Source organism: Lepidochelys kempii, chromosome 8 (genome assembly GCF_965140285.1).
Source record: "Lepidochelys kempii isolate rLepKem1 chromosome 8, rLepKem1.hap1, whole genome shotgun sequence".
Classification (NCBI taxonomy): Eukaryota; Metazoa; Chordata; order Testudines; family Cheloniidae; genus Lepidochelys; species Lepidochelys kempii.
The window spans coordinates 6488320-6511661 of NC_136387.1; the positions used below are offsets into that span (position 1 = coordinate 6488320).

Below are 23342 nucleotides of genomic sequence, written 5' to 3' on the forward strand. Positions count from 1 at the left end.
CCCAGCAGAAGTTCAAGCAGACGGCTCGCGCTTCGCTCGCGGGCTCGCAGCTGCAGCGCCGGGCACGGAGCGCTCCGCGCCCCGCGGCGGGTCCCGACCGCCCGGCCATGGGCTGCACATGCAGCACGACCGGCCGCTGCCAAGCCAGGAGCAAGGTAACGGCGAGCGACTCCCTCCCCCAGCTGGGTTTGTGATGGGTTCCGCTTTGACAGCGATCCCAGCGCCGGGGAAGGGTGGCGGCCCCCAGAGCCTGCCCCTGCTGGGGTGCCCCCCTGCCAGCGCCCCGCTGGGACCGAGCTTACCAGCAAACCCCAGGGCTCTGCCCTTGCCCAGCTCGCTGCCGGGCTGCCTGCCCTCTAGCATGCGGCCCCATGGAGTGCGCTGATGAACCGCAGTTAGTGACCCCGGGGGCGGGGTGGGGGGGGGGGGCTGGGCGTCTGTTCTCCCTCTGCTTTAGATAAAGCCCCTTCCCCAAAACCATGAGCAGGAGAAGAGGTGCTGGCCCACTGCTGGGGAGAGTACCAGGCTGTAAAGGGGTGACGCTGTTGTTCCTGAAAACTGCAGGGCCTGTGTTGATTGTAGAGTTGTGTGTATGGTGAAGAGGGTCTAGGAGTTCCTTCTCTAGTAATGTGGGGGGGGAGGGTCTTGAGAGAGGCTAGGGGTTCCTTCCACTGTACTGGGTATATATAATTATTCACAACATGAGTAAACTGTGGTGAATCCCAAAGGCACAACAAAAAACTTCCTGTCCGAAGGGTCTCCCTGACTCTCAGCAAAACTCTCTCTGCCAGGAAAGGGTTAGCAGCAGTACCCAGAGAAGGGGTGAATTCCACCAGAGGCAGCAAAATCTGGCTGATTCTCCTTTCAGTTTAAACAAGAGCGTTCCTTCCATCCGCCCATCGCTGGTTCCTGGGGGGAGCAGGGCGGGGGGAGAGAAAGATGCTTTTAAGATTTAAGGAAACTAACTGTTCTACAGCAGGGAGGGTGGCAGCCAGGGAGAAGGAATAGGAGAGAATAACGTGAGCCTAGAAGGTTGAAACAGCACCAGAGCAGGATGTCTGCAAACCTCACCCTCAAGCATCTGATGGTTAGAGTCTTCCTTGTCTTGCTTTGCTACCTGAGCTGCTAAGCAGGAAGTGCAATAGCTGATATTCTAAGGGTGCTAACTACATTTAAGCAAAGTACTCTGGGTGAACGATTTATTCTATGGCTTTAGCCTGTCTCCAGTTCTGGAATTATCTGCCAACAGATTGATCTTTACAAGCGTGTTCATTATTTGACTGAAACGTCACATGTTCATTGTCAGTTTCTGGGTTGTTTGTGAACTATTGGTTTCCCTTGTGCTTACAGTTATTCGCTATTTGTTATTCGGGGCCTGTGATTGGTCAGCTGAGCCAGGCAGTGCACCCTGCGTGGATGATTTTAAAAGGAGGAGGGAAATCACAGAGATTGCAAGATGGCTGCACAAAGCTTTGCACAAATTAATATTTGCACGAGGGAGTAGTTCTGAGACTTCCGGGAACACTGAGACAGAAAAAAAACCACTTGTACAGATACTCAGGGGAAACGGAAACAAAAGGACACACCTAATGTCCAAGAGAATTCACAGTGGAGTTGCAGACAAAGGTCTGTGAATATTCTTTTTCAGCCCCATGCACATGAATAGCTGAATATTAAAGAAATGTACTCATCTCTTATGCACAAGGTCAAACACTTCTAGGCCAGTCCATGCTTCTGAGGGCTCCCTGTGCAAAAGAGACACTGGGTGAGAAATGCTGCATACAAAAGGCCCCAGGAATTGAGACAAGGGCATTTCGTTGACATGAGATGGAGTCATTTGGAGACTCTTCCCTTGATTCCGATATGTCCAGTAAATACCATAAACTTAGCTGGGGCAAGGAAGGGGATACAGCCTTTGCTGGCCACATCTTTAAATCAAGATTGGATGCCTTTCTCAATTGTATCCCTAGCTCAGCCAGAATGTATGGGCTTGATGCAGAAAGCACTGAGTGAAACGCTGTGGCTTGAGTTAAGCAGTCGGTGAGACTAAATGCTCACAGTGGTCGCTTCTGGTTTAAAACCTCTGGCACAAGGATAGATCAGAAAGCCTGAAAGGGGGAGTGTAAAAGGGATTGAAGGTGGGGGAAATTCAGAGAGTCACAAGGAAGTAGAAGACGAATCCTCAATGCTAGGATTTGAGAAAAATAAAGTTGGATGCTACAGGCCTGATTCCATTCATGTTTAGTGACTTCTCAGGCTGGGAAAAGTCCCTTGGACACCAGTGGTTCTGATGTTTTAATGGGAGTGGATGTTTTAATTGCTGTGATTCTTTCACCATTGCATGGGGTTAAACCTGATTGCCAGAACTGGGGATGGGAAGGATTTTTTTTCCCGGACCCGTGTTGGAAATGACCTTGGGGAGTCGTCACCTTTCTCAAGGGTACGAACCAGGGATCATCTATTCAGATCAAGTGGGCGTATCACATCTTCTGAGTGCAGGGAGAAGGGCATTGCCAGGACTCAGTCCTTCGTGTCATTCTATTTCTGTCTCTTAGAAGAGCAAAAAGATAAGAAAGTGATTGTGTAGGTGCCAAGTGCAAGAACCCAGCTGGGATCTTGTAGCCATAAGACCACTGGAATGTGATCAGCTCTGAAACTCCGCTGCTTGAAGTAGCAGGATGCAACCTGCATTTCATCTGACATCCAACCAGGAGAGGTGCTGAGAGGTCTTCTTGAAAGATCAGGGCTCAGGTCTGACATCATTCCAACAGCGGGTTAACACACACACACACACACACACACACACACAGAGTAGAACTTCAGAGTTACGAATACCAGAGTTACAAACTGACTGGTCAATCGCACACCTCATTTGGAACCAGAAATACACAATCAGTCAGCAGCAGAGACAAAAGAAGAAAAAAAAAAGCAAATGCAGTACAGTATTGTGTTCCACGTAAACGACTAAAAAAAAGGAAAAAATTAAAAAAAGATTTGACAAGGTAAGGAAACTGGTTCTGTGCTTGTTTCATTTAAACTAAGATGGTTAAAAGCAGCATTTTTCTTCTGCGTAGTACAGTTTCAAAACTGGATTAAGTCAATGTTCAGTTGCAAACTTGAAAGAACAACGATAACGTTTTGTTCAGAGTTAGGAACATTTCAGAGTTACAAACAAGCTCCATTCTCAAGGTGTTTATTCTTTATTCACTTAGAATCAGAAAGGGTCAGAAATTAAGATGCTAACAAGACAGTTAACTCAGCCACAAATCTCAGTTTGTATGTTTATGGTGCAGATTTAATTGCACGAACGGTAGTATGTTAAAAGCCATGAATAGACAATGGGGTTTAAGTGGACCACGCCTCTGCAGACACTGCTCTTGAAGCACTGAGCATCTGCTCCCATTGAAGTTATTGGCCTAACCTTCCTCCCATTGACGTCAACAGCAGTCACAGAGCAAAGCTCCTGGTGACTTTAGGGAGAGCAGTGTCAGGATTTAAACACACATTCCTTGGTTTTTGGTGATTTCATTCTGCAACACGAAGATTGCATTATGCATTAAAAATGCAATTTTAGAAAAAAATCTTGCTCTAAAATCTAAGGCCCGGATCCTGCACATTGACTGCTCCTGGGTGCATCTCTCTACCCACACCAAGACTCACTGGCTCCACAGGGCAGCTCAATAGCAGGACTGCAGGGGTCATTCAGTCAAAGGCCGACTGGTGCCTCTTCAGTTCGTGAGGAGTAGAGTAGAGTAACAAAGGGACACAAATACTCACTGAGCAGGTGCACAGGCTCCAAGTATCTCTGCCAACATGCCAGTGCTCCGTAGGCACGTCCAAAACGTTCTTCGTTTTCAGCCAGCTTTTGTTTTGAGGCTTGGTTATGAGCCTTCTCCCCACTTAGGTTGAACGGACACCTAAGAATCAAGTTTCCAAGCTTCAGACAGCCTGGCGTTACCTCTAGGGGGTGCGGAACATGACAGTAATTTTTGACGTTGGGGAAAATGGTTTGCTTTTCTTCGGCCCACGCTCCTCATCCGAAACTAGTGAAAGGCATTTGGACCAAGCTGCAAAATAATTCACCTTGGGACAGACACCCACTTTAAGGCCTCTTTACATGGCTGGAGCAGTGGGCTCGTGAAACACAGCTTGCTTGCGCTGCTGGACATCCTGCTGTGCTATTTATTTGGACGGTCGTTCCACCAGAAACTGCAGCCAGGGGCATGTGCTCACTCTGGCCCCTGTGAAGCAGTGAATGGTCTCTATGGGATACTCCGAGAGAGACTATCACGGAAACGGAGAGAGATTATTAGCACATGTGGAATACTCCGACTTTTCTTCCCATTGTAAGCCTCAGGCCCTATTCCCCCGTCGCAGGGCGTGAGTCGTGTAACCTCCCTGGTTTGGTATTTGGACACAGGGACAGCAGCACAATCCAGGAGCTTCCAACAAACAGCCCTTTACTGCAGCTTGCTCAGAGATTGCCCTGCATAGATCCAGCCACTTGCACCTCCTGGGGGGTGCCACAACTGGGACTGACAAAGGCGCAGTCCGCTCCAGACAACACCCATTGCATTCCATGGAAGTTACTCCTCTCCTGTGCGGAGTCGGGAGAATAGACCCCCATCACTTGTGTACAGCGTCATGTCAGAGAGAGGGGATCAGATCTAGATGTGATGGACACAAATGCAGCAGGCCAGAAAGAGCTGAAAAGAAGAATAAATCAAACCAGATTTTCTTCTATTTCCCAGGTTCCCATTTCCTTTCACCAGGGAGGGGAATCCAAATGGCAATAGGGCATCAGTCTCTGTGTTAGGTTTGCGCCAGGGGAAAGGCCTTTGGGGCCTGCCTATCATTGCCCAGCTCTAGCTAATGGGCCCGACCATCCCCTCAAGACTATCAAAGTGCACAGGGATAAGAGAGGCTCTGTCCGGGAATCCCAGACTGGACAGCCCATTCTGCCACCAGGATCAGGAGCAGCAGCTGGCAGGCATGGTGCCAGGGAGAGCGGCTGTTCTCGTTGAGGAAGAAGCCTTGTTTACCCGCACGCTCTGCAGCCTGTGCAGGCCCCCTCCTGCTTTTAGGCAGGGGTGGGGGTCTATGGTGGCCTGACCAATGCTGAGGATGGGAGGTAGCTGCTCTGTGGTCAGGACCCTCGCAAGCCCAAGAGGGCACCAGGAGCTCATGCAAATGCCCCCTCCACCAGGCTTCTGCAGAGCCTGACCGCTAGGTCTCCCTTAGGCAGGAGCCCTGGAAGCTGCTGCTGCCTGAGGGCAGAAGTGGGCCCTCGGGAGCCATCTCTATGAGGGTGGGAAGAAGGCACCTGGGATTGAGGGGAGCCTAGTGCAAACCCACCAAGAGCAGCTGCCTTTGGGGAGAGTGGAGTAATCCTGGGAGCTGAGCTGCCACCTCCTTTTCCCTGGGGGCTGATATGGCCTGATGGGCTCCCATCCTTACAGTACATCAGCTGGTTCCAGGGCTAGGTAGGGACTGAGGGGCCTGATCAGATCCCTCCCTGCCTATGCCACACACATACATCTCCGCCCCACACACACACACTGTGTCCCTGTGCAGGGGGATGCACTGTTTCACCATGGCTTAAGATGAGGTGTGTTCCTGGGAAGGTGCGGCCAGCCCCTGGAGAAGGTGCGGCCAGCCCCTGGAGAAGGCAGGCAGCTAGACAGAGAAGGGTCCATCCCCTGCTGAGGTTTCATCAGGTGCCACTTTCTGATCTGAACCCTGCTGCACACTTCGAAAGGCTGTTGCCACACAGGGCATGGCTGGGAGAAGATCGCTCCCCTGACTGCTCCTTTGGGGTGTGGGCTGGGAACGGGTTGTAGCACTTCTGGCTCTCAGCTGTGATCGGGGAAGTTTGCCTGGAGTCAGGGGCCCGATTTAAGGTTTGCCCATGATTTGTTACAGCCCCCGAGTCCTCTCTTTGCAGCTCAAGAGCCAGCCATAAAGGGACGCTGGGGTGGCAAACGGCAGCCAGCCTGGCCAGAGGTGCCATGGGGAACCTTGAGGTGCTCTGCCATGGGTTCAGGTTTCCCCCGTGTTGGCCTTTGTCGCTGTGCTTTCAAGTCTGTGATTAATTCAGCAAAACTTTCATGCAGCTTCACAAATCGCTGCTGGGAGAGACTGAGGCACTTGGGAACACCCCGGCTTTTACAGCGTGCAGCCGATACCAACCAACAGGTTGCCTCCCAAACATACCTGGGGTCCAGGCAGCAATTACACGCCCCTCCCCTTGATCTGATGTTGTAATGCCTCTCCCAGGGCCGGAGGTGCCACTCCCTCCTGCCAGCCCCTACGGCACACAGACACAGGAGCTGGCTGGTTTGCCTCTGACAGAATTCGGTACAGGTTCGTGTGCCCCGCCCCTACATCACCATCGCCATAGTATCTGAGCAGCTTCCAATAGTGCATTAAGTGATGAGGCTGACATCTGCCACGTGTGGCACGTTCCCTGTGTCGTGCTCCATGCCGGAAGAGACGCATGCGCAGGGGAGGGTTTTGTCTGAGAGGGTTTTTTTTTTAAGTGTACGTGCAGCTTTGTGTTTATTTTAGAGGAGTCCAGTTAACTAAATATGCCTCGGCGCTGGGGTCAGAAGGTGGGAAGATTTGTGATGGGCCTTTGTTCCTGGGCGAGTTTGCTCCAAGCGGCCCCTGAAACAGCTCTGCCTCCTGCATGGAAAACTTTACTCTGATGGTAGAAGGGTCCATTGTCCTTGAGGAGCAGAGCTGTCCACTGTGGTTCTCAGGCCAGAGCGTTTGGTGATCTTTTATTGTTCCAGACCTAGTAGGAGCATATGATCCTGCTGTAAAAAGCAGTCCCTGTGCCTACGAGGATCACTCCTTTCGGGGTAATTTACTGCTTGGAGAAGAGGTGGACAGTTTATTTCAGGGTTTTCAGGCTCCTGGCTGTCTCCTTGTCTGTCACTCATTCCCCACCCCCAGGGACTCAGTGATGCAGTGACAGTAACCTCTTTGATCTTTCCCTGTCCTGGGAAATCATGCACAAAACCCTGCTGTCCTTCCTTTCACCACTCTCTAAATGTGGCTATCACACTTCACAGGTTGTAAAGTAGCAGCCCCTGTAGCTGTTTGATATTTCTGGACTGCGCTCAGTCTCTCTCTTGCACATGCTGTGGCTTGGAGGTCGGGAGCATTCCAGCCCAGTGTTCAGAATTCAGGGAGGTCCTGCAGCTTTTAGGAAAGGTGGCACTGCCCTAATCTGTTTTGCAGCACTGGGCACCCCCCCCCTTAAGTTTTCAGTCTCTTTTCCAGCCTGCGTCCTCTCTAATCCATCCCCTACAAGCACCCTCCAGGAGAGCATGGCAGTGAGCAGAAAACGACTCTCCTTGTCTCCTCTCTCTTTCCGTAGTTGTTGCTGTGAGATAAGAGTGCTTGCTGCAAAGTCCTTCTAGGGATGTTCTGGGGAGGATGCAGGCCCCAGCTTGGGCTTTGGACAGGCTTTATTAGCTTTGTGCTGCTGCTTCAGATGAAACTTGGCTCCTTCTCGCATTCTGTATGTTTTGGTGGCATGGAGCCTCCTGGCCCAAGTGAACAAGCCATGTGCTTCCAGCACATAAACACTGAGAACCTGGGGCCAAAATCCTCCTAGCAAGGGTAGCTAGAGCAGGAGGGATCTCATAAAACATAGGGGACTGTGACCACTTTTGACCCGTTTCCAAGTCTTCTATTCTTGAACCCATCTCTCCTCCCTCCCATTCTGGCATGGAGTCATTGTCAGTACAATTCAGATAATTTTCAGAGCTTTGTTTTCTTGGCTCTCAAGTTCCTAGTGCAGATGGGAGGTCTATGTCAGTTAAAGGCCCCTGTTTTGCCCAGATCTGTGTCCTGAGCAGCTGTCAGTTTCCATTCAGTAAGTGGTGTCTGCATACCTCTGTCTGTTAGTCTCTAAGGTGCCACAAGTACTCCTTTTCTTTTTGCGAATACAGACTAACACGGCTGCTACGCTGAAATCTGTCTGCATGGGAGGAGCTGGGCACAGATCACCCCTGAGGTGTCTTTACCTATGCGACTATTATGCCTTTGTTTTCTGTGTACTGCACCTTTCAATCTGTAGGGACCCTCCTGTCTGCAGGGAAAGGCAGGCAGCCAGTTTGGGTTCAGTTCACCACAGCCTATTTGATTTCCAGGGCAGAGCCCACTAGGGCAACGACAAGTCCTTTTGGGCCACAGATCCCAGCAAATCAGCTAAATACCCGGAACCGAGAATGAAAAAACCAGGGACAGGGGTGCAGGGCACAAGGTCAAAACAAGGGATGCAGAGAGGGACCCGGAGCAGAGAACCCCACGGGTTACCCACTAATCCAAGGAGGAGTCTGTGAATGCCAAATTTATGATGGAAGGCAGTTTACAATGCAGGGATCACTGGGTGGAATTCTCTGTGTTATGAAGTCAGACTAGAAGATCACCATGGTCCTTTCTGGCCTTGAAAATCTATGGTATAAGCCCTCTTCAGACTTCCATGAGCTGAATGTTCTGTTGTGGTGGGAGGGGATCTGCATCTGCACGCATTACACATGTCTGCACCTGCCCTGTTCTGGGAACTGTTTCCTGCCCATAGCAGCAGGTGTGCCAGGTTGGGAATATTTCATTCCTGATTTTGCACATGCTACTTCCCTGGGAATCTTTCATTTCCAGATGTGCATCTCCACCGTGCACGAGGTGTAGATAAGCTACAGAATTTTAATGCAGATGCTGCCCATAGGGCGATCTGCTCTCACTCTAAATAAGAGGGCAGGCGGTTGATGGTGGTTGGTTTGTTAGACACGAGGTTCAGATTTTAAAAAAATTAGAGGTGATTTACACACTGTTACAACAGATTACTTCCTTACAGCTTTTCTGATTTAAACTGTCATTGCCCTTGCTATAAATGGAGTCAGTCTGAAGCTTCTGGGACATAAAATAATAAAAACACTAGGCAAGTATTGATTGCCTTTCAGCTGGGGCAGGGACTGGCGACATTTCTGTTCTCTGTATGTACAGCTCCTAGCACAACGGAGTCCTGCTCTACAAGTGGCGCTCTGGGCACAGCCACCTCGCTGCAAGCAATAGTAAGACTCCCAAAGCACTTTACAAAACCACCCTTGGTTCCTAATCTCCTATCTCCACTTTTCAGAGAGGGGTGCTGCGGCAGAGACATTGACCCAGGGCTTTGCTTAACTCACACAGCAAATTGGTGTCAGTCAGGAACAGAACCCAGATGGCTGGACTCACATTCGTCTGCTCTATTAGAGACTGGGACAGGAAAGCACAACAAGCCAGTCTAAGGTGCTGTCTATAACAAGGCATAACTCCATCAGTGTGGTTACACTGGGACGAATTTCCCGAATGTGGACAGGGCCTCCCCTGGTGTGACTTGCGCCTCCTTTGGCATGTGCACTAAGTTACACACCCTTGCCCGCGTGCTGCCCTCCATTCAGCCAGGCTCCGTGGGCCCAGTTCAGAGGTGGTCGGCGAAGGTGTGAGATACACGTTGGGCAGTGGGTGTGAATTTTCAGGAGTCTGACTGAGGCCGAGAGCGGCAGAGCCGGTGGAAGAAAGCGTAAGTGGCACCAGCTGGATTCCTTCACGTTCCTTGACGCGACAGAGTTAGGCTGACCCTGCTTCATCACGGCAGGGGGTGAAAATCTGCACCTTTGCGTGACATGGGGAAGCCCGCCTAACCCCGGGTGTAGACCGCGCCAGGTCAGTGGAAGAATTCTCCCGTTGTCCGGAGCTGCAGCGTTTCTAGTGAAGGCCGCCCCAGAGCACGGAGGTCAGTTCTCTTCATTCCACTCCACACGGGTGTAAACGCCGCTGGTGTCAGTGGGGCCGTTCCTGATGGACACCAGTCGGATCCGCACAGGGCTTTGAGGCAGGGGGGTTGGGGGGGGGCAGAGCTGCCCTTTGGCAGTTGAACAATCGCTAAAAATAATTTAGTTTTTTCTTCCAGTGCTATTAATGCAACTAAACTAAACTGCTCCGGGGCTGGAACGTGGCCTGCTGCGACTGTATCTCCTAAGCAAGCTCCTAAATCTGAGTTCTATAAACCCTGTTAAACAGGGAGGCTAGGATGGAAACTGTGACAGGACCTCCGCACTCGCTCAGCCGGGGCTGGGTGCAGGAGTTAATGCTATAGCAAAGCATTCCTCTGATGATGATGTAATTGTTTGAGCTGGAGGGAAAGGGAGAGCTTTGCTGGTGCCAGATATTCTGAGGCGTTGTTAGAACTGGGCTTTATCCCTGTAATTGCCTTTGGTTTAGTGTTGTTTTTCATCTTTCATTCCGGCACAGGCTCCGTGCTCAGAGCCCTATTTCTAGGCTCTGAGCCTGGCTGTCAAAAGCATCAGTTGAGCTACAAGTTTGTGGGTGTTGCTAAAAGACCTGTACCCACTGTCTGAGCCTGGGCTCTGACTGGCTAGTCAGCTGTCCGGGGTCCTGGGCATGCACCCGTGGCATGAAGATGGGGTTAAGGGAGGGGCACAGCAAGAGCCCTGGGAAATGTTTCCAGCCCTCTAGCTCACGTGGACTGGTTGCTGGACAGATTTGTACGTGTCCATCACATTGTCCAGTGCTCCCATCCCAGACGCCCTTTAAGGGAGTGTGGAGCTGATAATGATACTAAGGAAAAGTGGAGATTTGGACCTCGAGCCAGGAGGGTCCTGGTAAGCAGAAAGGCCTGCTGGTGAGACTGACAGGGCCCCCCACAAAAAAGGTGGAAGGGCAGTAAATCTTCTAGCCTATCCGTGTGGCTGGGCGGCTGCACAGGAAGAGTGTGTGTTTGTGTGTGTGGGGAGGGGGGTGTATTTGTGTGCAGCAGGGAGTGTGAAGGGAGGGGTGTGGGTGTCTCCTCCCTTCGCTGGTACATGCCTTCTCTACGGAGCACTTCTGCAAACAGAAATCCAAGGCCAAGTGGGAACGTGAGTAACCAGGAGTGAGGAGGGAGAGAAAACGAGCGGGCACATGTGACCCGGTCTCGCCTCCCTGTGCTGGGATTTCTCACCAGAACGGCCCTTTACATGCCACAGGATATCTCCACTATAATGGGGGCAGGGCCCCTCTGCATGGGAGCTCCCAGGTCACACGTTCCCCCCTCGTGTGCTGTACCATGTTAGCAATAAGGCCAGCCAACGTGTCACTTTCCATCATACCCAGAGGAGAGAGAGATGGCAGAAGGGCAGAGTGGGCTAAGTGGAGATGGAACAGCCTAAAATCGGAGGCCAAAGGTGGAGATAGCAGAGATACTGAGCTCCCTAGGAGAACTGGCACAGATTCAGAGCTGGCTAAACAGGATAGAGTGTGACAGAGGCTTGTGGTCGCTGGCTGGGGCTGCAGGTTGAACTATCCCTGGATAAATACAAGGTGCTGAGTACATTTCAGCAGTGCTCTGGATTGGACGGGACCTAGCGGAGCTGCTGGGTTCTTAATGTTGCGGCAGCTCTTTCATTTAGAGGGCCTGCTAAATAACTCCACCTCATAGGGACCCATTTAAAAATGTCCTTCTCTTAGGGGGACTAATTTCAGGGTGTATCATCCATGACACGATTCCCTTCGGGTCTCAGCTCTGCCACAAACCCGCGTGGTTTTACATTTTCCCAAGGGGTCCCACTCTTCCTTAAGGCAGGCCATGCAGTGCCTTCAAAACTGAGCCTCTGGGCTTCAGCACTCCTGAGTCACAACGTGAGCTCTGCCCAGCGAGTCCCACTGAGATAGACCACTGGTCAGAGTCTTGGACACACTTCAGGGACCAATGCACCTCAGCAAGTACATTTTCTTCCCGGCATTTCATGACTCCAGTCTTCTTATTTTCCCCACAGAAACGACTAAGAGCTCAGCAGCCAAAGGGGCAGGTTTCCCGGGAGCTGACGGCCTTGAAGACAGAGAATCATGGTGAGGTGTAAATCTTTTCCCTCACAGGGCTTTTCAATGCCCTTACCCCTTTAAAAGCATTAAGCTAAGACAGGGGTCCAAACAGATGGGCCAGTGTGTTCCACGCACAGATGCACCCGGTACCTTCTGCAGCACTGTGAACTCTGATGCGGCCAAAGTGGCACTGTGACTAGTGAGTCTTCTATTCTGGTCCATGCCCAGGTCATCTCACCTGTGTCTGTTCAGAAGGCTCCTCCGGATGGGGAGGCGATGTGTATGAGGATCACTGGGCTAAAGGGGCTTTACTGACTTGAGTTAAATCAGAGTGGATTCTCTCACTCCAATTTCCTAGGGGGTCTTGGCATGAGTCCCACCTGAGATGGTGTCACAGAGCCACAGGATTGGTGCTACACGCCAGCTTTTAAACAGCCCCTTGGAGGGTCCCCTTCTGTGTGGCAGACCTGAAAGGGGTCCCACTCTTCCTTAAGGTAGGCCACGCAGTGCCTCCAAAACTGAGCCTCTGGGCTTCAACACTCCTGAGTCACACCGTGAGCTCTGCCCAACGTATCCCACTGAGCTAGACCGCTGGTCAGAGCCTTGGACACACTTCAGGGACCAGGGCACCTCAGCAAGTGTTGGCAGAGACACCAGGCAGCCTTTTCAGAACAGAGGCAGATGGAACCCAGCACTGGGAAGGCCTGAGATTAGCATAGAGGAATAAAGGTTAAAACACCATCTCTTCTGGCCACACCAGCCTTCCCTCTAGTGTCCTTTTCTGGCTCTGGCTTTCCATGTCCCTGTGTCACGCCCAGGTGAGAGCTGCCGAGACACTCCAAAAGCCAGCTCTTATCCCAGCCACCTGAAACCTTTCGATCCAGTGTCTACCTCCTGCAGACACGTGCTGCGTTCACACGGCTCCACCTGCAGGAGATTCCCATGTATAAATGTCAGCTGCTCAGTGTTTGGGGCTTCCGTTGTCTTTGTGGACCCTCCATTTATATGGGTCGGTTTCAGCCAGTACTTGACAGTCCCATTTATTTCACCCCAAACAGATACGTGACACAACAGCTCATGTCTCTTTCTCTGCCCCATGAGCAGATTTAACCCTTTTGCACCCCCTGGGGAGCAGTGCAGAGTACAGAGAAACTGAGGCATGCAGGGGAATCATAAAATATTACAGAAGATTCCCACTTCATCACGGATGGTTCCTTAGAAATTGACAGAGTATTTGGCGTACGTTCCTGGAAATGCATCCTTGTTCTAGTGGAAATATTGCAAACTTGTATGAGACAAACCGCACAATGCAGAGCCAGGCTAGAAATAAAGATATGTATCCTCATCTGGCATAAATTAGCCTGTCAGTGATGCTGATTTACATCAGCTGGGGATCTAATGCTAAAAGTCCAACTCATGCTGACGAAGAGTGTAATGCTGCCATCACAGAAGCCCCTCTACCCACGGAGCAGGCTCGGTATTGGCAGGGCATCAGTGTAAGTTTTCCCTGTGCTGCCCAGGAATGAGAATCAGAGATTCACAAGCAGTTTCCAAAATGAACAGCAAATTCCACATGCTGCTGTTCATGGACTGACCCTATTAGTCACTCTCGAATGCCTGGGTGACAACACTGCTCGTGAAAATCTGAGCAAATTCTAAAAATGTCATGAATTCATAAGGGAAGCAAGTAAAAAAACAAAGCTCCTTGCCCAAGGGAAGTGGGTAGGTAGAATTCTAGGAAGCTGCCTTAGTGTTTATTCATGGACAGAGAAATCGATGACTGAAGTCTAGTAATATGTATGACCAGGCGAACACCACAGATGGCCAGCTCAAAAACTGCACTAGCTGACCAAAACGTCCCACCAGACGAACAATCCCACCCCTAAGGAAGCAGTCAGTGCAGTAGTGAGGAGGACATTGCATGGAGCTAGAGAGGATGGTGTCTGAATGCTAGTGAGATGAATTACCTTATGGGTATGTGTCTTGTTGCTCTGTTCAGAGTTGACACACTCTAGCCCTTATGTGAAGGGCTGGTTCAGGCAGAGAACTACAGACAAGCTCAGAGATAAGTGCTCTCTACCAGCTGAGTTATTCAGCAGGCAGTGTTTGTCATTCGTCAAAGTCCCGTTTAAATAGCTTCAGTCACCCCATCAGGAAGTGGATACGATACCATGTGACCACTCCCACACACCAAATTGTGACCAGCAGTCAGCTGTAGCAGACTGTTTGCAAAGCACCCGTGGCTGGAAATGATTCGCTCAAACCAGTCGTTGAGCAATGAATGCACTCGCAGAAACTGGGAACGATTGACAGGAAACAAAGACCTAAATGAGACAGTGCAGGGAGAAATAACTGAGCTGGAAGGGTCATCCCCAGGACTGAGAGGCCAAGGTTGTCTCCTGTCTCTATTCAAAACTTGTCCCCATTGCGGAGACTGCCAACACGTTGCCCATTGGTGCTAATTAGTGCCAGGGGTAGTGTGGGTAATTGTCCAATAGGAACTAGACTGAGATCATATTTTATGTGGGCCACCAAATCACCCCCAAGTGATAATGAGTTGACCAGGCCTCAATTCAAACTGGTGACCTGTTAGGTTATAGATATTCAGGCCTATCTGTAAAGGCCTATACTCTAAGAATTTAGGTGCATTCTTATCACTTGGCTAGTTAGAGGTATAAAAGGAAGAATCAAAATCACTGTCTGCCAGTGTAAGGGCCTTCTCTTAGGGTATGTCTACACTACGAAATTAGGTCGAATTTATAGAAGTCGGTTTTTTAGAAATCGGTTTTATATATTCGAGTGTGTGTGTCCCCACAGAAAATGCTCTAAGTGCATTAAGTGCAGTAACTCGGCGGAGCGCTTCCACAGTACCGAGGCAAGCGTCGACTTCCGGAGCGTTGCACTGTGGGTAGCTATCCCACAGTTCCCGCAGTCTCCGCTGCCCATTGGAATTCTGGGTTGAGATCCCAATGCCTGATGGGGCTAAAACATTGTCGCGGGTGGTTCTGGGTACATATCGTCAGGCCCCCGTTCCCTCCCTCCCCCCGTGAAAGCAAGGGCAGACAATCATTTTGCGCCTTTTTTCCTGAGTTACCTGTGCAGACGCCATACCACGGCAAGCATGGAGCCCGCTCAGGTAACCGTCACCCTATGTCTCCTGGGTGCTGGCAGATGCGGTACGGCATTGCTACACAGTAGCAGCAACCCCTTGCCTTGTGGCAGCAGACGGTACAGTACGACTGGTAGCCGTCATCGTCATGTCTGAGGTGCTCCTGGTCGCCTCTGTGAGGTTGATCAGGAGCGCCTGGGCAGACATGGGCGCAGGGACTAAATTTGGAGTGACTTGAGCAGGTCATTCTCTTTAGTCCTGCAGTCAGTCCTATTGAACTGTCTTATGGTGAGCGGGCAGGCGATACGGACTGCTAGCAGTCGTACTGTACCATCTTCTGCCAGGCAGGCAAGAGATGAGGATTGCTAGCAGTCGTATTGTACCATCTTATGCCAGGCAGGCAAGAGATGAAGATGGCTAGCAGTCGTACTGTACCATCTTCTGCCAAGCAGCCATGAGATGTGGATGGCATGCAGTCCTTCTGCACCGTCTGCTGCCAGCCAAAGATGTAAAAGATAGATGGAGTGGGTCAGAACAAGAAATAGACCAGATTTGTTTTGTACTCATTTGCCTCCTCCCCTGTCTAGATCACACTGCAGTCACTCACAGAGAAGGTGCAGCGAGGTAAATCTAGCCATGTATCAATCAGAGGCCAGGCTAACCTCCTTGTTCCAATAACAACGATAACTTAGGTGCACCATTTCTTATTAGAACCCTCCGTGCAGTCCTGCCTGAAATACTCCTTGATGTACAGGCACACCCTTTGTTGATTTTAGCTCCCTGAAGCCAACCCTGTAAGCCGTGTCGTCAGTCGCCCCTCCCTCCGTCAGAGCAACGGCAGACAATCGTTCCGCGCCTTTTTTCTGTGCGGACGCCATACCAAGGCAAGCATGGAGGCCGCTGAGCTCATTTTGGCAATTAGGAGCACATTAAACACCACACGCATTATCCAGCAGTATATGCAGCACCAGAACATGGCAACGCGATACCGGGCGAGGAGGCGACGTCAGCGCGGTCACGTGAGTGATCAGGACATGGACACAGATTTCTCTGAAAGCACGGGCCCTGACAATGCATGCATCATGGTGCTAATGGGGCAGGTTCATGCTGTGGAACGCCGATTCTGGGCTCGGGAAACAAGCACAGACTGGTGGGACCGCATAGTGTTGCAGGTCTGGGACGATTCCCAGTGGCTGCGAAACTTTCGCATGCGTAGGGGCACTTTCATGGAACTTTGTGACTTGCTTTCCCCTGCCCTGAAGCGCATGAATACCAAGATGAGAGCAGCCCTCACAGTTGAGAAGCGAGTGGCGATAGCCCTGTGGAAGCTTGCAACGCCAGACAGCTACCGGTCAGTTGGGAATCAATTTGGAGTGGGCAAATCTACTGTGGGGGCTGCTGTGATGCAAGTAGCCCACGCAATCAAAGATCTGCTGATGTCAAGGGTAGTGACCCTGGGAAATGTGCAGGTCATAGTGGATGGCTTTGCTGCAATGGGATTCCCTAACTGTGGTGGGGCTATAGACGGAACCCATATCCCTATCTTGGCACCGGAGCACCAAGCCGCCAAGTACATAAACCGCAAGGGGTACTTTTCGATAGTGCTGCAAGCTCTGGTGGATCACAAGGGACGTTTCACCAACATCAACGTGGGATGGCCGGGAAAGGTGCATGATGCTCGCATCTTCAGGAACTCTGGTCTGTTTCAAAAGCTGCAGGAAGGGACTTTATTCCCAGACCAGAAAATAACTGTTGGGGATGTTGAAATGCCTATATGTATCCTTGGGGACCCAGCCTACCCCTTAATGCCATGGCTCATGAAGCCGTACACAGGCAGCCTGGACAGTAGTCAGGAGCTGTTCAACTACAGGCTGAGCAAGTGCAGAATGGTGGTAGAATGTGCATTTGGACGTTTAAAGGCGCGCTGGCGCAGTTTACTGACTCGCTTAGACCTCAGCGAAACCAATATTCCCACTGTTATTACTGCTTGCTGTGTGCTCCACAATATCTGTAAGAGTAAGGGGGAGATGTTTATGGCGGGGTGGGAGGTTGAGGCAAATCGCCTGGCTGCTGGTTACGCGCAGCCAGACACCAGGGTGGTTAGAAGAGCAAAGGAGGACGTGGTACGCATCAGAGAAGCTTTGAAAACCAGTTTCATGACTGGCCAGGCTACGGTGTGAAAGTTCTGTTTGTTTCTCCTTGATGAAACCCCCCGCCCCTTGGTTCACTCTACTTCCCTATAAGCTAACCACCCGCCCCTCCTCCCTTCAATCACCGCTTGCAGAGGCAATAAAGTCATTGCTGCTTCACATTCATGCATTCGTTATTCATTCATCACACAAATAGGGAGATGACTACCAACGTATCCCAGGAGGGGTGGTGGAGGAGGGAAGGAAAATGCCACACAGCACTTTAAGCACAGCACTTTAAAAGTTTACAACTTTAAAATTTATTGAATGACAGCCTTCTTTTTTTTGGGCAATCCTCTGTGGTGGAGTGGCTGGTTGGCCGGAGGCCCCCCCACCGCGTTCTTGGGCGTCTGGGTGTGGAGGCTATGGAACTTGGGGAGGAGGGCGGTTGGTTACAGAGGGGCAGCAGTGGCAGTCTGTGCTCCAGCTGCCTTTGCTGCAGCTCAACCATACACTGGAGCATACTGGTTTGGTCCTGCAGCAGCCTCAGCATTGAATCCTGCCTCCTCTCATCACGCTGCCGCCACATTTGAGCTTCAGCCATGTCTTCAGCCCGCCACTTACTCTCTTCAGCCCGCCACCTCTCCTCCCGGTCATTTTGTGCTTTCCTGCACTCTGACATTATTTGCCTCCACGCATTCGTCTGTGCTCTGTCAGTGTGGGAGGACAGCATGAGCTCGGAGAACATTTCATCGCGAGTGCGTTTTTTTTTCTTTCTAAGCTTCACTAGCCTCTGGGAAGGAGAAGATCCTGTGATCATTGAAACACATGCAGCTGGTGGAGAAAAAAAAAGGGACAGCGGTATTTAAAAAGACACATTTTATAAAACAGTCGCTACACTCTTTCAGGGTAAACCTTGCTGTTAACATTACATACATAGCACATGTGCTTTCGTTACAAGGTCGCATTTTGCCTCCTCCCACCGCGTGACTACCCCCTCAACCTTCCCCCCTCCCTGTGGCTAACAGCGGGGAACATTTCTGTTTAGCCACAGGCAAACAGCCCAGCAGGAATGGGCTCCTCTGAGTGTCCCCTGAAGAAAAGCACTCTATTTCAACCAGGTGACCATGAATTATATCTCACTCTCCTGAGGATAACACAGAGAGATAAAGAACGGATTTTGGTTGAATGCCAGCAAACATACACTGCAATGCTTTGTTCTACAGTGATTCCCGAGTACGTGTTACTGGCCTGGAGTGGTAAAGTATCCTACCATGAAGGACGAAATAAGGCTGCCCTCCCCAGAAACCTTTTGCAAAGGCTTTAGGACTACATCTAGGAGAACCGCAAATGCCAGGGCAAAGTAATCCTTTCACGTGCTTGCTTTTAAACCATGTATAGCATTTTAAAAGGTACACTCACCAGAGGTCCCTTCTCCGCCTGCTGGGTCCAGGAGGCAGCCTTGGGAGGGTTCGGGGGGTACTGGCTCCAGGTCTAGGGTGAGAAACAGTTCCTGGCTGTCGGGAAAACCGGTTTCTCCGCTTGCTTGCTGTGAGCTATCTACAACCTCCTCCTCATCATCATCTTCTTCGTCCCCAAAACTACTTCCGTACTGCCTCCATCTCCATTGAAGGAGTCAAACAACACCGCTGGGGTAGTGGTGGCTGAACCCCCTAAAATGGCATGCAGCTCATCATAGAAGCGGCATGTTTGGGGCTCTGACCCAGAGCGGCTGTTCGCCTCTCTGGTTTTCTGGTAGGCTTGCCTCAGCTCCTTCAGTTTCACGTGGCACTGCTTCGGGTCCCTGTTATGGCCTCTGTCCTTCATGCCCTGGGAGATTTTCACAAAGGTTTTGGCATTTCGAAAACTGGAACGGAGTTCTGATAGCACAGATTCCTCTCCCCAAACAGCGATCAGATCCCGTACCTCCCGTTCGGTCCATGCTGGAGCTCTTTTGCGATTCTGGGACTCCATCATGGTCACCTCTGCTGATGAGCTCTGCATGGTCACCTGCAGCTTGCCACGCTGGCCAAACAGGAAATGAGATTCAAAAGTTCGCGGTTCTTTTCCTGTCTACCTGGCCAGTGCATCTGAGTTGAGAGTGCTGTCCAGAGCGGTCAGAATGGAGCACTCTGGGATAGTTCCCGGAGGCCAATACCGTCGAATTGTGTCCACAGTACCCCAAATTCGAGCCGGCAAGGCCGATTTAAGCACTAATCCACTTGTCAGGGGTGGAGTAAGGAAATCGATTTTAAGAGCCCTTTAAGTCGAAATAAAGGGCTTCATTGTGTGGACGGGTGCAGGTTTAAATCGATTTAACGCTGCTAAATTCAACCTAAAGTCCTAGTGTAGACCAGGGCTTACTGTGACAGTCTGAGGCCCTGTTCTTAGGCTAAGGCCTTTGGCTAAGCAACAGAGGCAGCCATAAGCTGGGAAGCGACGGGTCACCTCCTCATATCCCAAACTAGTCACATTGAAATAAGGTGCTATTGGGCTGTTAGGAATACAGTCCTGTCCTGAGAATGCCTATCGCCTCCAGAGAAAGGGAAGTGCCTAGAAGATGTAAAAGGAAACTTAGTTTGATAACATCCTGTCTGGCAAGAACTCACTTATCAATAGCTGGGATGTGAAATCCTCACTTCTGTATTGTTTTGTCATTATAGTTCCCACTTTGCCATTGTTTGTCTGTATAATCTCTGTCTGGTTCTGTGATTGTTTCTGTCTGCTGTATAATTAATTTTGCTGGGTATAAACTAATTAAGGTAGTGGGATATAATTGGTTAAATAATCATGTTACAATATGTTAGGATTGGTTAGTTAAATTTCAGGAAAATGATTGGTTACGGTATAGCTAAGCAGAACTCAAGTTTTACTACATAGTCTGCAGTCAGTCAGGAAGTGGGTGGGGGTGTGTCGGGGGGGGAAATGGAAACAGGGAATGGGGGTGGGGACATTGGAATCATGTTTTGCTAAAGGGGGAAATGGGAACAGGGACACAGGTAAGCCTCTGTGGTGTCAGAGCTGGGAAGGGGGACACTAAGGAAGGAAACTGGAATCATGCTTGCTGGAAGTTCATCCCAATAAAAATCGAATTGTTTGCACCTTTGGACTTCGGGTATTGTTGCTCTCTGTTCATGCGAGAAGGACCAGGGAAGTAAGTGGGTGAAGGAATAAGCCCCCTAACATGACCGAGTGGAGAACAGCCCCAGAAATTCTAATCCTGTCAGCAAAACCAGCTGGCCATGGTCTAGCCATTTATGTTTAATTTGCAGTCACCGCAGCTCCCTTGCACGAGGATGTGGAGAAGAAGAAGGCGCTGCTGCTGGAGGATCAGAAGAGTGAGATTGCGAGGCTCCTGCAAGGACATCAGGAGGAAACGGAGAGGCTGAAGGAAGCCCACCAGGCAGAGACCCAGAGACTGACCCAAGACATTAAAATCCAGGTTGGGTCAAAGTGGCTTCCCCACCCCAGGAGTGTCTGTGTAGTGTCCCAGCACAGTCACCTCAGTTCTGGGCATTCATGCTTCTGCTTACTGACATTCGAACTGCACCACTATTATTGGTTCAGAGCTAGGCAGTAGTATACAGCAGGACCTTGATGACCTGATGGTCTCCAAAGACACCAGACAGCATGAGATCCTTTGGTGGTCAGCTAGCAGGCTTTGACATTCCCCTTTCAGCCCTGATCTCACATTCAGAGCCAGCTGGCCTGCTCCCCCAGTTATAGACACCTGTCTGCCTTCCCCAGGGTTAGCAGACTCCGTATGGTTGGTTAGTGTCCTCAGATTTCACCTCTAGACACCTAAGGCCATGAGTAAGGCTACAGTTTTGTCATGAAGGTCACGGAAATCGTGAATTTGAATAAAGTCCATGAAATCTCAGAAATGGCTGTAAAAACACATTTGACCTGGTGCACTGGGGTCACGGCATTATTCAGGTTTGGCCCCTCCAGCCCCACCTATGGCGGGGTAGACAGACCCAACCTGAGAGGGGCTGTGACCCATTCCCCAGCTCGGAATGCCCAGAGCAGGAGGCTGTGCCTAATCTCACCTGCTGCAAGGTGAGCTCGCTCTCCAACTTCTCCCCCTTCTCTGACTTGTTTTTTCCCCCCGGCACTCTGTTGTGAAATTTACGTGCCAAAATCATAGCCTTAGCTGTGAGTGAAACTGAGCTCAGTGGTTCACTCCTCCTTGTCCCCCTTTTACTGATACCACAGAGCTCAGCAAAAAGGGCAGTTGTCCAGGAAATCCTGGAAAAGTCCAGGGTGTTGCAGGTCAGCTGTCCTAGCAGAGCTGTGTGTGATGCTCTCCCCCTCCCTTCCCCCCCACATATTGTTGCCAGTGATATTAACCCCTCACTGTCATAAGTACCAAAGTTAAATTAATTCATAAAAATAGCACCAGGAAACTGGATCTGCCGCCCAGGAGATAAATAGGAGACTGCACAGGCAGGTACACTTCAATTTCTCTGAATTCCCCAGATACTTAGGGCTTGTTGTTCACTTTGTTTCTAGGTGGAAAAGGAAAGAGATTTAGAGCTTAAAAAGCAGCTCTCAGAGCAGTTCGACACACTGAAGAGAGAGCATGAAGAGAACCTCCGAGGTAAGGCCCGAGTCTCTCCTTTGCTAGGCGCTGGCTTCCCTCTATGCCACCACCGCTATGGTTTAAACTTCTCACAGGGCTGTTCTTGCATCTCTTCTCCTCTCCAGCCTCCGTGGCTCTCTTGAGCAGAGGCTGATCACTCCTGTAATGAATATTCAGCATTGTCATTAGATGTTATGTGTCCGAGAGATCTGCCCATGTTTTGACTGGCCCCGTTGGCAATCACCTACCATGCCCTCTGGATTACCGTACTGTCCCCTGTCATGCTCTCAGAGGTGCGATGGTGCTCGCTTACTGTCCTGTGGCCTGCACCTCTTCAAGCCAAGAGGGAGGGTACCCTAGGAAGGGCATGGAGAAATGCTGGCAGGAGGTATTACTCTGTAGTTCATTAGCTAGCATGGAGCGTTTGTAGAAACCCAGCCCAACGTTTGGAAAATTGACCCCACTGAGGTATTACACTTGCAATGCCAGTGCCTCTGAAATAAACCTAAAATGCTTCAAAAAAGAGACCCCTTCCATCGGAGCAGGAGGCGTCCCAGGGAGCTTGTGGGCTGGTAGCGTTTACACTGCAGCCAACAACGCGAGATCTGCTCACCCAGTCTCAGCAGTAAGGCTGGGAATGGTGATGGGGTCATTCCCTCTCTTTCTCCTTTCGCTACGGCTGGCATACTGCCTCTCTCCTTAGCGTGGCAATCACTTAGCTAGTAGCCCTGTGGCTTTAGCTGAGCGAGTCCTCCAGGGAGCTCCCAGCTGCAAGGCTGCTCCAAGAAACTGCATTTCCTCTGTTTACAGTCCCAAGCCTCTGCTGACTCTTAGCCCAGAGTAACTCTGGTCCCCCCTGTGGCAGGGCCATCTACTGCCATTCTGTGCAGGTAAGGGGCTTGGGCAGGGCTTGCTTTCCTGTCTTTTGACACTGTCTCCTGCTTTTGACACTGATTTTATGTTTCCCTTGCAGAACTCCAGAGGGTCCATGACCAGGAGACGATGCTCTTAAGGGAATCCTACCAAAGGTCCCAGTCTTCCTTACAGGTGCTGGTCCCCTTGCTTTGGCTTGCTGAGAAATTCCCTGTGGAGCAGAGCTCTCCAGATTCAGTGCACAGGTCTGAGGGCACTGGGGGAAGCTTCCAAGGGACCTGCCTGAACTACCCCTGAGGCAAAACAGCACTGGCTGCCCCTTACTTTTCATGAGAGCCAAATTGAGAAAGCAAAGGTTGTTCGAGCTGCTCGGAGTCCACCACCCTTGGGTAATCCAGGCTGGCTGTTTGTGGGAATGACTGGCTCACCTGAGTCCAGAGGGGCCTCTCACAAAGTGAGCGTGCCTTAATTTTGCAGCAGTCAAAGAGAGATTTAAATCGAAATGGCCACCTGGGCTTTCAGTTCCAAAGTATAAAACAGTCCTTCACTGGCTCAATCAAAAAAGTGCAGAGTTCCCTGCAGCCCCAGCACCTTCTTCGCCCTCGCCTCCACGTGCCAGTCCTAGCAGCCAGCCAGGCGCTCCCCTGTTCCTGCCCTGCTCTGTCCAGGGTGCTAGCTTCCCTCCACCTGCAAGGCACCCAGTCCTCCCTCCTTGAGTTGCAGGGAGTCAGGGACCCTGCTCACAGTCCCTCTCCTATTGGCTGCTTCCAGCGTA

The 23342-nt window shown here is 50.8% G+C and overlaps 1 protein-coding gene across 1 annotated transcript in view; it reads left to right on the top strand.

Annotated features, from left to right (window-relative positions):
* CCDC69 (coiled-coil domain containing 69) overlaps window positions 1-23342 on the top strand; it is a 30650-nt gene continuing 7308 nt past the window's right edge. The window contains exons 1-5 of the mRNA XM_073355306.2: window positions 1-155; window positions 11829-11901; window positions 20385-20554; window positions 21625-21712; window positions 22668-22741. Of these exons, the coding sequence (XP_073211407.1) occupies window positions 108-155; window positions 11829-11901; window positions 20385-20554; window positions 21625-21712; window positions 22668-22741 (453 nt within the window). The 5' untranslated portion in view covers window positions 1-107. The remainder of the gene's footprint in view (window positions 156-11828; window positions 11902-20384; window positions 20555-21624; window positions 21713-22667; window positions 22742-23342) is intronic.